Source organism: Hippocampus guttulatus, chromosome 13 (genome assembly GCF_054856545.1).
Source record: "Hippocampus guttulatus isolate MCC_2025c chromosome 13, RoL_Hgut_1.0, whole genome shotgun sequence".
Taxonomy (NCBI): Eukaryota; Metazoa; Chordata; class Actinopteri; order Syngnathiformes; family Syngnathidae; genus Hippocampus; species Hippocampus guttulatus.
In genome coordinates, this window is record NC_141273.1 from 10,083,157 (window position 1) to 10,097,398 (window position 14,242).

Below are 14,242 nucleotides of genomic sequence, written 5' to 3' on the forward strand. Positions count from 1 at the left end.
GCTGTGTTACATCTTTAATCCCTTCCAATAGTGTATAATTGATCATTTACCTCCTTTTTTTTCCTTCCCCAGCTTGCGAGCGAGATGTACAGAGGGTGTGTGCTACCTCCGCACAGGAACACCTCCAGCCATTCAAAGAGAAGATGCTGGGCTTTGTTTCCACTGGTGAGTCAACTGTACAATTTATGAAAACGCGTTGTAAATATGCTGTCGCCAAAGATTTTGTTTTCTGACAAACTCGCATGTGCACACCATATAATGTACAGTGTGCAACACGCGCACCCTATTGTTATACCGATGTCACTGGAAAATAGTTCATTTCTGAACAGACCTCGCAGTATCTTCTCTTTCTGGTAAGAGTTTCATTCCGATGGTGACGATATGAGCCAAATTTGTACGCAAGCATGCAATCATTATCGAGAAGCAAACTATGCCCTGAAAGTAGCAAAGTCATAATTACTGAATATATGTATCTGAAAAACAGTTAAAAGCCAGAAATAAAAACAATCAAATGAACAACAATAAAGTACGACGGTAATCTTCAAATGACGCTTGACTCGCACCTTTTGTAAATTTGAAATGTTGTATGTCGGCACTCTGGTGCTTTACTTTTGATTTACATGAGTGAATTCCCATACCTATAATGAGCACAATGCAGTAATTGCAATGCTTGTCAATCATTTGTCTCAAGCTAACGCATTGTTCAAGCTGCACCGAAACACAGTTTCTAATTGTTTCCAAAGTCGATTTGCAGGGCGTCTGACCAAGAATTGACAAATTAAACTTTATGTACCACAGAAGCTTAAAAGGCATAATTGTTGTTGTTCTTTGAAAGTAGTCCTCAATCAGTAGTGCACTCCACTTTGTCATAGTTGTCACAACAGAGGGTTTTTTTTTTTGTCAATGTCAAATAAAGGACTATGATTTGTTTGTTTATTATTTAGTTTGTTTTTCCACGATTCCACAAATGAATCACTGCTCTTTCAATATTATGCTATATTCACTCATTCACTCCCAAAGACGTTTTTAAACGTCTTTTTTAGATTTGGTCTAGAATTGGCTGGTACTGAATGAGTTTTAAATATAGATATGTAACGTTTAAAATCTTTTCTCAATGAGTCAAAATCACCTACTAAAACTCAGATGAGGTAAAAGGAGGAGCGCCCGTGGTGAGATGGCCTGTCTCGTGAAAATTCTCTGCCTCTTCAAAAAAGAGCAGAAGCGATGGTCAAGAAGCTGACTATGGAGCCTTCAAAATGAGAAAGGTTGAAAGGAGAAAAACAAAAACAAAACATAAATACATGTTTTGTTTTTGTTTTTTTGACACGTCAGGCTCTCAGCTGGTTTGTGCCCATGCCTTCTCAGTGTATTTGTGGAGTTGCCGAGCCAGAGGCTGTCATAAGACAGCGTGAGGAGGATTTACTGGCCTGTAGAAAGTATCGCGTTGCCTCCATCATGACTCCCTTGTACTCCTTCTTGCCGTAAAGCAAAGGGGCATCTCTAGCCGGCGCCTTGTAAAGACTGTGGACCAGCGTCACAGGAGCTTTTTGACTCAATATTACATGCTAATAGACTGACACAAGATGTACTGATCAATAACCAGCTATCAGTTGGGTTGAGTTCTCTAAAGGAGCTTTGTGAGGATCGGTGGTGACATATTTATGTATTTATTTATTTATTTATTTTTGCGGCGGTGGAAAAGTCCCAAAAGGTTTAAAAGCATTCCAAGCCACGAAAGTTGCAGTCGACCAGAACATGACAAAACTACATCTGGACATCAAGTTGCGAAGTGTAAACTGCCTTTTTTCACCACAAGCTGTTGCCCATATCTTTCGAAGGGGAGGGGATGGGCGGATGTTACGGCACGTAATCATCTTTTGTGATGATTCTGTGACTTCAAACGGCAAAACAAAGCAAAACGTTTGCACATCAAACAACGGCGGAGATTAGTCCGTTCTGACTCATCAAAGTGATTGGATCTGTCACCCAGGTAAACGCCGGCTAGCCCGGCGCAGATGCATGTGTTTGACACATTGTAAAAATTGGATCGTATCCACGAGACCCACATATGTAGATGTGTTGAGGACGACCCGGGTCCTCGTGCTTCGGGTATGGTCAGACAGATATAGTGTGTGGTGAACATCGCGCTCCCGGGAAACGCTGACCTGTAACCCAGCCTGTGGAGAGCCTCGCAGCGGGGAGGGGGGCCTGCAGGTGAACCCAAAAGCCCCTCGCTCTCCCTCTTCAATTTCCCCCCCGCCCCCGTATGATCTCTGCCTGTTTCAACAGCGGATCCCTCCCAAAATGCAAGCGAGCCGTGCTTTTTACACGCTGTTCTCCTCTTGTCTCACTGTGCCGCTTGCCTCGCTTTGGAGCCACTTCAGACAAAGAGTTCTTGTTAAACAGCAGACAATGAAATTTCACAAGAGATTCAAATTTCATAAAAGAAAATAAGGGGCTCCTTCAGCGCCGTTCTTTTTCTTAAACCTTGAACGGCCAGTCCGTTTGCTCTGATGTCATCCCACATGCTGCTCACAACTCGTAATGGAGATTGCTGTATTCCGTGCTCTATGGACAGCAGCACCCTCGTTATTTCCCCCCCCCGCCCCCTCTGCATCGGTTTGGGAACCACATTCACACAAAATCTCAACTTCTTTTTCATTGTTTGCCCCGTTCCAATGTGTAACATGTTCGAACCAGAATGTGCCGTTTGTGTAGAAAGTTGCATGTGAATGGAAGCGCTGCTGCTGCTGAACACAAACGCCATGTCATGAATGGACTTGTTAAAATGTTGAATGTGAGACTAAAAGTCGAAGTGGTCTGAATCGGCCACGAAAAGTGGAAGGAGGAGGTAAATACGTTAAAATATTTTTGAAATTGGGTGGTTGTTGGGAAAAGTAGGAATGTGGGGAATGGGAATCGTTCCCCCAGCTTTCCTGAAAATTGAACAGCTTGAAGTTGGAATGGTTTGAATTGGGCACAGAATGTGAAAGGAAGATGTCAATGTGTCACATATCTCTTCAATTTGGGACTTTTCTTGCAAAAAAATGTGGCCTTTTTTGAGGAATGTGGAAAATGGATCTCAAGATGTATCAATTGACCTGAACAGTTTGGAGAAACTTTTTTTTTTTCAAATGTTGAATGGCACGTTGACACAAAGGCCTTTTTTGGGGGATGGAAAATGAGGAAATAGAGGAAAAATGTGAATTTTTGCAACGTGTCAAAATGCTCCTCATGGTCGATCGAATTTTGTGAAATCTTTTGGCGTTTGAATGGTTTGAAAATCGCATTCTTCAACATTCACACAATAATAAGCACACTTGACAACACAAACTTGTTTTTCCTAACAAAATGTGCACATTATTTGATTCATTACTTTTCTCATTTCCCAAACTTCGTCGGTTCCGAAATATTGGACAAGAATTGAAAACATGAAATCCTACGGAGGAAAGGGAGGATATGGCAACGATGCCATGACACCGCTTTAAAAAGGAACGTTTCTCTGATGTCATCCCTCTTGTATGCTGTCTGGGGTTTCTGCTGGCAGTGATAATGTCATCGTTCAACCTGATTTCCTTTGCAGAGAATTGCATTTTATATTTAATTTGACATTTGAATTGGCTGCCCACCCATCAAGTGTGAAATGATTTCTTTTCCCCCTTACTTCAAAAATAATGTTCAGTCGTTAAAAGAGCCTGATAATTGTGTCGTTTTTGAGGATTGGGATATTTTTGACTTATTTTGAAGTTTGAAAGACGTCAGTTTTAAATTGTGGATGGAATCGCGTAAGACTGCACGTCTTTAAAATGCTTCTTTGTCTTCCTGTGTCCTTATCATTCGCAGCTTTCCCTTCGAAAAGAATTTTGAAAAAAAATCAGTTGCGGTCAAACTTTAATGATCCTCCTTTTGATTCCCTTTTTTTAATGGGAGCTCTTTGAAACCTCTGGGGAGATTTGGACGGACATATCCGTGTGGTGAATACTGGCAATGGCTAATTGAAAACAAGTTCCCGCTTTTAATCTCATCATGCTGGTTTTGTGCAAAGGTGTAAAAGTCTCATCGTAGCCCTTGAGGCTATGTTTGTCAGTGAGTCACAATTTTGAAACAAGTGATTTGCATAACATTCACGTCTTCATCCGTGTCTAGTGGAGCTACCGGTAAGTCAGACAGGAAAGGATGGCCCCAAAGGTCCTCGGCATCGCTCTTCCAATCGTCTCCTCTCTTTTCTTTGTTATCTGAGCAGCAGGTAGAAAAAGGACTTGAGAAAAAGTGTGTCAGGGTTTTAAAGCTCAAATTTATTGTCCCTCTCAGCATGCACGTCTCATAACTTTCTCCTTAGCGACTACTGGTTTCATGTTTACACATAGGGAGCGCAAAAAGAGACACTTCACGCATGCTCTGGCCTCTCTCTCTCTCTCTGTCTCTCTCTCCCTGCCCCTCCCCACCTCTCGGCTCCAGTGCCACCTCTACACAGCCCCGGCGCAGGAGTACCTCAGGCGCCAGCCTGACCCCCACTGTGACTAACGCTATTGGTCATGGCCCCCCTCCCTCTATCCCAGACATGGTCAGCCCCTCCCTTCATTAGGGCTACTTTAGCACAGTGGTCCACATACATGTAAAAAAAAAAAAAGGAATAAAGTGGAAGGGGTGGATGGTTCGGTGTGTGAAGCTTACCTTTTCCCAAAAGACCCCCAAATCGGCCTTTGAACAAATTTTGGGAGACTTCCCCCTCTTAAATCTCGAAGGAGGAAAGGTCCCCCATCATTGTAAAAGAGATGAATCTGGAAAAATGCAATAAATCTGAGATCACAGGCTCTCTCTGGCCCGAGATAAATTCTTGCACCTCGGCCTAGCTCGGCGCACACATCTGCCTTGCATTTAGACACTTTTACATGGCAAGCGTCCACAGGAGCCTCTCTGTTCAACCCGGATTGAGCCCACTCGCGGTCCACACGTACACCTCCACTAACGGAGCGCTGCTCCACGCCCCGACACACCCGCCGTCACACTCTCACACTCCTACGCGTCAACACTTGGTGGCATGTCCAATTTTACAGCGTACACGCTTTCTGCCCATTGTTCTTCTTCTACTGTCATCACTTGTCTAATTCCACGATGAGCAATGGACACAATGCCCTCTTCTGGTCTACACCTGAGTTGGGTGGGGATTATTCTGAAGTCTCTTGTCAAGTCGAAATATACGTCCGTACATCTCCATAGTTAGCATTTTGTTCGATAAGATAAAAAAAGAAAACACGACGAGCAATTCTGAGTCTCGCTAAAAAGTGTACAGCATGAGTGGAATCCGTTTCACATTGCTTTGCTTACCACAAGAAAGGAGCCCAAACACTGAGTCAATCATTGTGCGAGACATGCGTTTCCTCGCCGCAAATATTTTCGCCTCGTCGTCTTGCCTCACTTGTACATCAAGAAATCTGGAAAGAGACTCAACAAAACGCTAGCCAGTCCATTTGGTTTTATGTTTCATTTTATAATGTTAAATTGTTAAACGTACACACCGAACTGGCATTTGCTTCCTTCGCTGCTATTAACTTGGTTCAAGGTAAAGTAGTCAACAACCGACCATTGTAAACAGTTTCCATAGTGCTCACCGGATAGGCCAATGTCCCCGCTCACCATTGTCCAGGAGTATTCAACAAGTTCCACATGCTCACAAACAGGTAATAGAATTTCTCCACACGACAAATGAATTTTGATGGTATGGGACTCGAAGGGGTGGTCGACTGGTGAGCACGTCAGTCGCACGGTGCAGAGGTGCGGGGTTCGGTTGCGGCTCCGCCAGTTTGCGTTGTTCTCCTTGTGCCTGCGTGGGTTTTCTCCGGGTATTCTGCTTTGGTCCCACATTCCAAAAACATGCGTGGCAGGTTCATGGAACACTCTTGTCCCGAGGTGTGAATGTGAGCGTGGATGGTTGTTCGTCTCTGTGTGCCCTGCAATTGGCTGGCAACCGGTTCAGGGTGCCCGTGACCCCTGTGAGGGTAAAGCGGATCAGAAAATGGATGGATGGATGGATGGGACTGCAAAGCAAAACCAAAACCATAACCAAAAACAAGCATTTATTTTATTATCTGTCAAGAAAAGAATACAGTATATTGAAAAAAAACGTACCGAGTTTGGCTGAGATTGGCTCCAGCACCGCCCGCGACCCTGTTCAGGATAAGCAGTGCTGCAAATGGATGGAGAATCCTGTGAAAGTCAATGCAAGGGAATGCTCTGGGAAAACAATTGTTTCAAAGCTTGTTTGCTTTGAGGAGAAATAAACCAAGTTCCAGAAGGGGAAACAAAAACAAAGAGCAAAGCTGTTTTAAATAACGTCATTGTCCTTTGCTAATTCGATAAGCCACGGTTGGACCAATTGATTAAAATTGGAAATCTATTTTTGCGAGGAGTGGGAGAGGGGCTGTGGATTTTATTTGGCGGCCAAAAGAACCATCACTTGCATCATCAATGTATGAAAGGCTAAGACAATATATTCTCTCTTTTTTATTTTTTACAGCGCAAACAGAGCATTCAGTGGAAGAGGATCGCTTCAATGCTGCACAGAAAAGGTATGAGAGCAACTCCGCCACTCGAGGCTAAATGAAATTTTCATTTTAGTTTCAAGTCTTGAGTGATACAGGGGCATTCTTTTAGAAGAGGTATCCAACACATCTTGGTTATTTAGCATGTCGTATTATAAAGGTTAGCATGATTTATAACTTGATCATTTCCTCAATGTGCATGTGCTAAACTTCTTGATCTTCATCTTAGGTGGGAAAAAAACAGCGATGGATACTACTCATTACTTAGATATCATTTTGCTTATTTGAGGCCTTTGCCTCCTTCCCGTATTCTTAACTTTCTTTCCTGACACCATCTCGTGCATGAGGGACACGACGAGAATGAAGGTGTTGAACTTGAAGGCGATTATTGATCAAAAGGGCGCTATGGCTGTCAGTCCCTTCACTTTTAATGAAGTTTCCTCTTATTTCATCGAAACGGGTGGGGGGGTGCTGGTTGCCTGGTGTTAGGTTGAGCGAGCGCCAAGTGAGATGTGGAGGGGCTGGGTGGGGGGGTTTTCTCTCAGGTTCCCAGAAAGCCACCTCATAAAAATGACACGCTGTTGATGAATATGGGCGTCAGCGGGCTCACTGGGGCCTGGGTGGGCTCTCACATCTGTGCTGGATGAGGGATGGTCACTCCCAACACGCAAGAGCAGCAGCAGCAGCAGCAGTCGTGCTAACATTATGGCATGGTGTTAAGAAAGCAAATAGACAAGCAATCCTGGGCGCTACCTGACACCTCAGCCTCACCGGGAGGCTGGGAGTTGAGACGCCAGCAAGAGTCTCGCCGCAAGGCACCCACTGCTTTTTGTTGACATCTTCACATATTAGCAACATGAACAACTGCTCATTTTTGGATTCTGTCTTCTCATTTTCCATCCTTCATTTTACATTGGCGCTTGTCCTCATTAGGAGCCTGTCGCAGCTGAATTTGAGCGAGAGGCTGGTCACACCTGGACAGTTTACCAGCCAATTGCACTGTACTGTTGATTGGCTGTCCAATTTTGTCTCCGTGAAATTTTGAAATCGGCTACGTCGGCACAAAGATGTTTGCGCAATGTTGCTAATGGCCACAGAAAGCCCCGTAACATTTTCAAAGGTTCAACGTCACGCTACGGTTTCGCTCCGTCACACTCTGATGGGGTCCCTTCGGCGTTGCTCACATTTCTGTCAAGGCTTCCTACGAGATGAAACATGGACACCAGGCAGCTTTGGCGCACGTTTGTAGACCAGGCAGAGTCGAATGAAGCTCCCCTGCCAGAGTCTGTGTCAGAGAGTGGGGGCACATTGACAATAATATTAGTCACACTTCTATAAGAGATGTGCCACAGTTACCACAACCACAACAGCAAAATAATGCCATCTATTTTTTTAAAGGGCTCCCAGATGCCATAGCACAGTATCATGGGTGAATATATATATATATATATATATATATATATATATATATACCTTGTGCGGAAAATGTTAAAATATAAAACCAGCTGAACCCATCAGTGGTATGTCGAAACAACCACCATAGATCGATTGCGCTTTGTTAGTTTACCAGGTAAGCTGGAGCCTATCCCGGCTGACTTTGGATGAGAGGCGAGGTACACCCAGACGAGCGATCGGTGAATCGCAGCGCACATATAAACAAACAAGCATTTACGCTAATGTGGAAGAAAGTGGGAGCACTTGCAGAAAAGCCACGCAAGACGACTTGGAAAGTCCACACCGGATGCCCCGAGTGGAGATTTGATGCCCGCGTCAAAACATCTCTAATCGACTATTATTGTTTAGGTCATGGCCAGCAAGTGGTTTCATGTCCCCCCCCCCCCCCCCCCCCGCCCCATGCTTGCGTTGGATTTAGGATGAGTAATCCTGCTCCCTTGCATAACACCCCAAAAAACACCTTAGCTTGAGTTAATTGAAGACTCCTCATTTTTCCATCGATGTGAACGTGACTGCGCATGCTTGTTTGGTTAGTGACCAGTCAAGGGTGTTATTCACTTTTTTTTTTTTTTATTGTCTCAATGACTCGACGGTATTCCATGATTTCACGCTCCGTGTCTTAATTTGCCTCCACCCTGTTCGGTGTCATTTGGTATGCGATCCATCAGCATTTGCGGTTGTGCTCCCGCTCGCTGCTCGACATGGTTTCCCATGTATCGACTTGTCAAACTCACTCTCGGATGCAACAGTTTATTTCTCTCATTTTTTTTACAAAGGAAGGCCGGCCTGTTGGGCCAAATATTTCCCCGATTCTCCTGGTTTTGTAATGCATCTTTTTTTTTTTTTTTTTTGGAATATACACAGCTGACAGTGAGGAATGCCGCAGTAAAGCCTTGCACGGCAACTTGATCATCAATGTGAGAAGCAGTACAGTTAACGTGTGTGTGAAGTTTAGCAGGTTTGCCAGGTTCTATTTGATTGTGTTTATGTTGTGTAGGTACACACACATGCGCGAACGCTCTTCCATCTGTTTCAAATGAAGTTTCGTTGATCTGCTTCTTACGTGAGCTCCGTCCGGAGAGTACAAGGAAAAGGAACCGTTGCTTGATTTGTGCACGCTTTGACACCATGACCCAGGGGTCAACCGAGGACCTGATCGACTCAGGTCATTGTGCCAGAGCAAGTCGGTGAGCTGGAGCGGCATGATCTACAGTTCTCTTTTTTTTTTGTTTGTTTTGAAGCATTGCAACAAAATGACGCCGGGCTGCAGGAATGGGAAGCAGGATTAGGCAGAAGTCCATTTTCTTTCCCCAGCTGGGCGACATCTTGCAGCATTTCATTCACTGTGAACATGCCTTAGATTAGCGTCGCAAAGCTACCTTCAATCCAGAGGTCAGAAACTCTGCGAGTGCCCATGTGCGACAAAAGGGAGCATCGCTTGACTCATGACCTCTTAGACAGGCCCGCCGAGAACATCTTTCATGTTTGGGTCGGAGAGGCGATCAAATCTCCCGCCCGTGCGTGCTGCTGGGATCAATGTGATAATGGGCCCACCGCTACTGGCACTTCCCCTGTGGCCCAGCAGGCTGCAACCTTTTTTGTTTCCAGTTCCTCGCCTCTTAGTCAGCCGAACCTCTGATTTTTGCAAAGAAATTTCATGTTGGCTGCTTTGCGACAACTCATGTCCGTTCCACAGTGGATGTACAGTAACCAAGGCTCCTCAGAACAAATAATAAAATGGTCATAATATCTTGTTTTGTACCTAGTTTTGGATAAGACTTTAGTCGTTCAACCCATTAAAGGACACCAAACAAGAGTTAACGGGAACACCCGAATAAACTGCTTGGTATAGAATTTCACGCCATGGAGAAATAAAACTGCTTTGCCATTGTGTAGCATTTTGGGGCAAGATCCATTGTTACAACAGATAAACAATGCATCAAACATAAGTTCTCAACATTTTGTGGGATCTTTTGGGGGGTTACGTGTTCAATGCCTCATTTCCCTCGACAGGTTCCGGGACATGGTGAACTACTTTGGGGTGAAACCAAAGTCAGGAGACAAAGAGGTGGACCCGAGTCACGTCTTTATGCTGTGGTACGAGTTCTGCAATGACTTCAAGAACGCTTGGGTACGCCAAAGCAAGAACATCTCCAAAGAGAGGTGAGCTGTTTCCGCTTCCTTGCCTCAGATCGCCCAAACGCCCAAATCCCAAATGCCCTAACCCAATTGTATAAAAGTAATTTATCTTGCCATCAAAAGACCTTTCTCAGTCTTGTTCTTTTTGTTTTATAGTTTGAGATGTCATAAAAGCGAAAAAATATTAGCGGTGAAGTCACTATTCTGCCTGACATGTTTCTTTTCACACAAAGCTCATTTTCTCCGCTTTTTGGTTAGAAACCCGATGTTTTTGCTAATGTTGTCAGAGAACAACATTGATGATTCAAAGTGAAAAATCTCTCATTTATGATTGCACTTGTAATTGGCATTAATGTAAAACGCCATTGCATTATATTCAGTTTTGTGTTTTGTTTTTTTCATTGAGCTAAATAAGGCAACCATAAGATAGAATCTAACTTCAACAATTTGAAATTCACATCCACAAAATAGCACCTATTTTGGGTTTTTTTTTTTTTTTTTTTTTGTCACATTGGGACAGTTGCTTAACAAGTTGTCAGCATCGCGCAAAATTAGCCTTGATTGTGCATGGGTCACGTGTGGATGCTGGGATGTAATTAGAACAGAGAAGGAGGCCATCAAAGAGGAGGCGTCCTGAATTTATGATGTTTCCCTCTGACCTGGGGTGGGGGGTTTTTTTGCGGGGGGGGGGGGGGTATTCCACCAACTCTCCTTGCGGCCGACTGTCTTTACTAGCGAGTGGATGGAGGCCACTGGCCGTTAAAGGCAGAGCACTCTGGAGAATTGATAAACACTGTAATGAAGCTGGACAAGCAGCCCAAAGGGCAAGAACGCTGCACGTGCGGAGAAGACGGCGAGAAGCGCAACGGTCACTTTTATGTTGCTTTTGGAAGTATCTTTGTGGTGCCATCGTGCCTCAGCATAACCTGGTCTCATACTTACGCATATCGATTCGTTTTCCAATACGTTTCCAAGCTGGAATTTGGCGTTATTTCCCCATGAGGTGATGGAGTCGCCTACCACAAATCCATGTGCTGGAGTTGAATTATACAGTTCAGGTTTACTGCGGTATGAAGTCACAGATTACTTGCAGCTGATTGTGCCAATGTACAATTAACTTTATTTGAAATCCTTTTTGGCGGGCTCATAAAAGCCAAGGCTGCCTCATTATCGCATCAAGCAAGCAGGTTTCGGGGGGGCTTTGACTGGGCGCGAGCCGGAGATGAGCGGGGAGTGTGTCAGCGTCTTAAGAGTCTTGAATGCAAGTGAAATAAATAAGTGCAGAGGTTGTGGCTTTGATCCCGGCTCCGGCCTTCCTGTGTGGAGTTTGCATGTTCTCCCCGGGCCTGCGTGGGTTTTCTCCGGGTATTCCGGTTTCCTCCCACATTCCAAAAACATGCATGGCAGGTTAATGGAGCACTCCCCGGGTGTGCCCGGGTGTGATTGTGAGCGTGAATGGTTGTTTGTCTCTGTCTGCCCTGCGATTGGCTGGCAACCAGTTCAGGGTGTTCCCCGCATACTGCCTGAAGACGACCGGGGGGTAGGCTTCAGCATGCCACGCTACTCTCGTGAGGATAATATATGCATTGGGCAGTGATCCGATCAGATTCAGTATCTGACGATACTCTGAATTAAAAATGTTTACTTGGGTTATCTTTGCTGGATATTTACATGATCATAAAGTGGGGGAAACGCAAAAAAAGAAAAGAATTTGAAAAGAGGGCAAAAACTCTTCCGCAGCACTGTCAATGACAATCAACGATGGTCTGAATGTTTCCCTCAAGGTTGAAGGAAGCCCAAGAAAACATCAAAAAGATCACAGATGAGAAGCGAGTCGAAACGAAGAAGATTAACGCCAACAGTCTGGTAAGGCTTTCCCATCTTGTTTAGTGTGTCCGCCTCCAAAATGTTGCTCTGGATGTTGTGCCCGAGAGTTTTGCGTCTGCGCTTCACAGAAAGAGAGGCTGCGGCAAAAGGAGTCAAGCGTGTCGTCCAGTTGAGTGGCCTGAACCCCCCACCACCCAAGCCCCCGAACAGCGCGCCTCGACCTTTTGGGTACACGAAGAGTCTGCTGCAAGGTTGCATGGCTGACACAAGCCCAAGTGATGAGAGCCCCAAAGGCCAAAGGTGGATCTCATTCATCCAGCGCGGTGTGACCCTCTTAGTGGCCAGCTTGTGAAAGGTCTCAAAGGGGGGGAGGGGGGGGGGTCACTTCATGGTTCTACTGACACATCCATCAGGTTCCTCCTGGAAAATGGATTCTGTTCCTCATCTGGGCTGACAATCGCTTCAAGTTTGTTTGTGCGCTCGAGCTGCTATTTGAAATGATGCCCAACACTTTGCTGCGGCTAGCTGCAGCTTTCATTCGATCATTTTGAAGTCAGTATGTTGTCGCGGGAGGAGTGGCGGGGACGGGGTGCTTTGCTATTGAGGCATAATATGAGCAGCGAAAGTTTTCCTTTCCTTACTTACGCACGCATACACGTATTAGGTCTCCCAGGTACATGCACTCACTTATTCAATGTACTTTCAAGGCTGCTAATGCCTCACCGGCGCCAACGTTGGGTGACAAGTTTGAAGCACTTTTCTTCTTGCAATAGCTAAGTTGACCCCCGATTGTAGTGTCCTTCCGGTTGTTATACAGCAATGCCCGTTTTGCTGTGCAAGCTTGTAAATTTCTGTCTGTTGTTTTTCGAGCCTTTTGATCATGTGGCCACGTTTTATGTCCAGAAAAGGTATATACGCTTCTCATTCGAGAAAAGTCTATTTATGTAAGAAATGATTTATTTTAATATACAGAGACGTCGCTGGATAAGAGGATATTTTAGCATGCACCTGTAAAGTGGGAGCTTTTTTTTGGATGAATTTGACAATGCACGGTTCAGAATATTTAAACCCAAAGCCACGATTATCAGAATACCTCAGAGGGACCTCGATTATTAGAGTACAGATAAAGATGCATGTCATGTCCAGTGACCTGTTTAGCTTCCACCTGTGCCATTTATTTTGTAGGGAAATCAATTTTTTGGCAGAACTGGAAGGAAACAAGAAGACGAGCCGTTTTTTGGGTCAGTGGATGGAAGCTCTTCCACAGCTCTCATTTTATGGAATTGTTTTAAATTTCAAGAATAAATTCCTGGATGCTGACTCAACAGAAGCATTCTCTTCATTTATCGCTCCCATCGTGCTGATTTAAAAAGCTACCAAGAACATGATATTAATGTAAGAAACCTGTGGTGGTGGTGATAAATTCAGCCGTTTAATAACTGAGTAAGAATGAGGTCATCGAATCTGGCTTCTTTTATTTTTTTACTTGAACATTTCCTGGAAGGTTCTTAAAATAAGCGAATAGTGTTGTAAACATGTGGAACTTGTTAGGCTGTTGGAAGATGCTTTAAGCAGGGGGGTTTTTTTTTGTTTTTTTTATGAATTTGAGGCTATCAAAATGAAAAACGTTACTTGTTTTGCTGTGCCAAAAATAGATCTGCTCCAACAACTTAATCATTGTGAAGTCATTGTGGAAAAGCATTCAGTGCGTTTTTTTCAAATCACGTGTCTGTCAAATAACCACAACAAATTATGGTTGAAGCATTTTTTTTTAACCACGCAACACACTAAAGAGTTGTAAGAAATTGTGCCTTTCCAAAGCACTTTAATCCTTTATTTATAGTTTGGTTCAATGCATTTAGCTACATGGTGTTCATTTTTAAAAAGGCAATTCTAAAAGCACGATTGAACAATACCATTCCATTCAATCGTCCGTGAAAATGAAATGAAAATGATTTTTAAACGCTATTGCCAATTTCAATGTGTGGATCATCCAATATTTTTGTTTAAAAAAATGCTAAGATTCAAGTAACATGCATAATATTTCAGAATCCATTTATTATCTATTTTTCAGGGATAACTTAACGAGTACACCAAACATCCTTTACATGTAACATCTACATAGTTCATCTTCATGGGGTACAAACCACCACTGTACTTTTATGACCGATTGGCATCCAGCTAACCAAAACTCAACATTTTCACATTAAGGTTAACTTAAAACCATTCTTGAAATAATAAAATAACAATTTTAAAAAAATCACATTTTCCATTTTCAA

General features: G+C 43.9%; 1 protein-coding gene across 3 annotated transcripts in view; it reads left to right on the forward strand.

The window, feature by feature from the left end:
- LOC147196262 (formin-like) overlaps positions 1-13,283 on the forward strand; it is a 46,790-nt gene extending 33,507 nt beyond the window's left edge. For all 3 annotated transcript variants that reach the window (XM_086126748.1, XM_086126749.1, XM_086126750.1), the window contains 5 exons: positions 73-165; positions 6,518-6,569; positions 10,011-10,160; positions 11,921-12,002; positions 12,092-13,283. In XM_086126748.1, the coding sequence (XP_085982874.1) occupies positions 73-165; positions 6,518-6,569; positions 10,011-10,160; positions 11,921-12,002; positions 12,092-12,136 (422 nt within the window). In that variant the 3' untranslated portion in view covers positions 12,137-13,283. The remainder of the gene's footprint in view (positions 1-72; positions 166-6,517; positions 6,570-10,010; positions 10,161-11,920; positions 12,003-12,091) is intronic.
- The last annotated feature ends 959 nt before the right edge of the window (positions 13,284-14,242 follow it).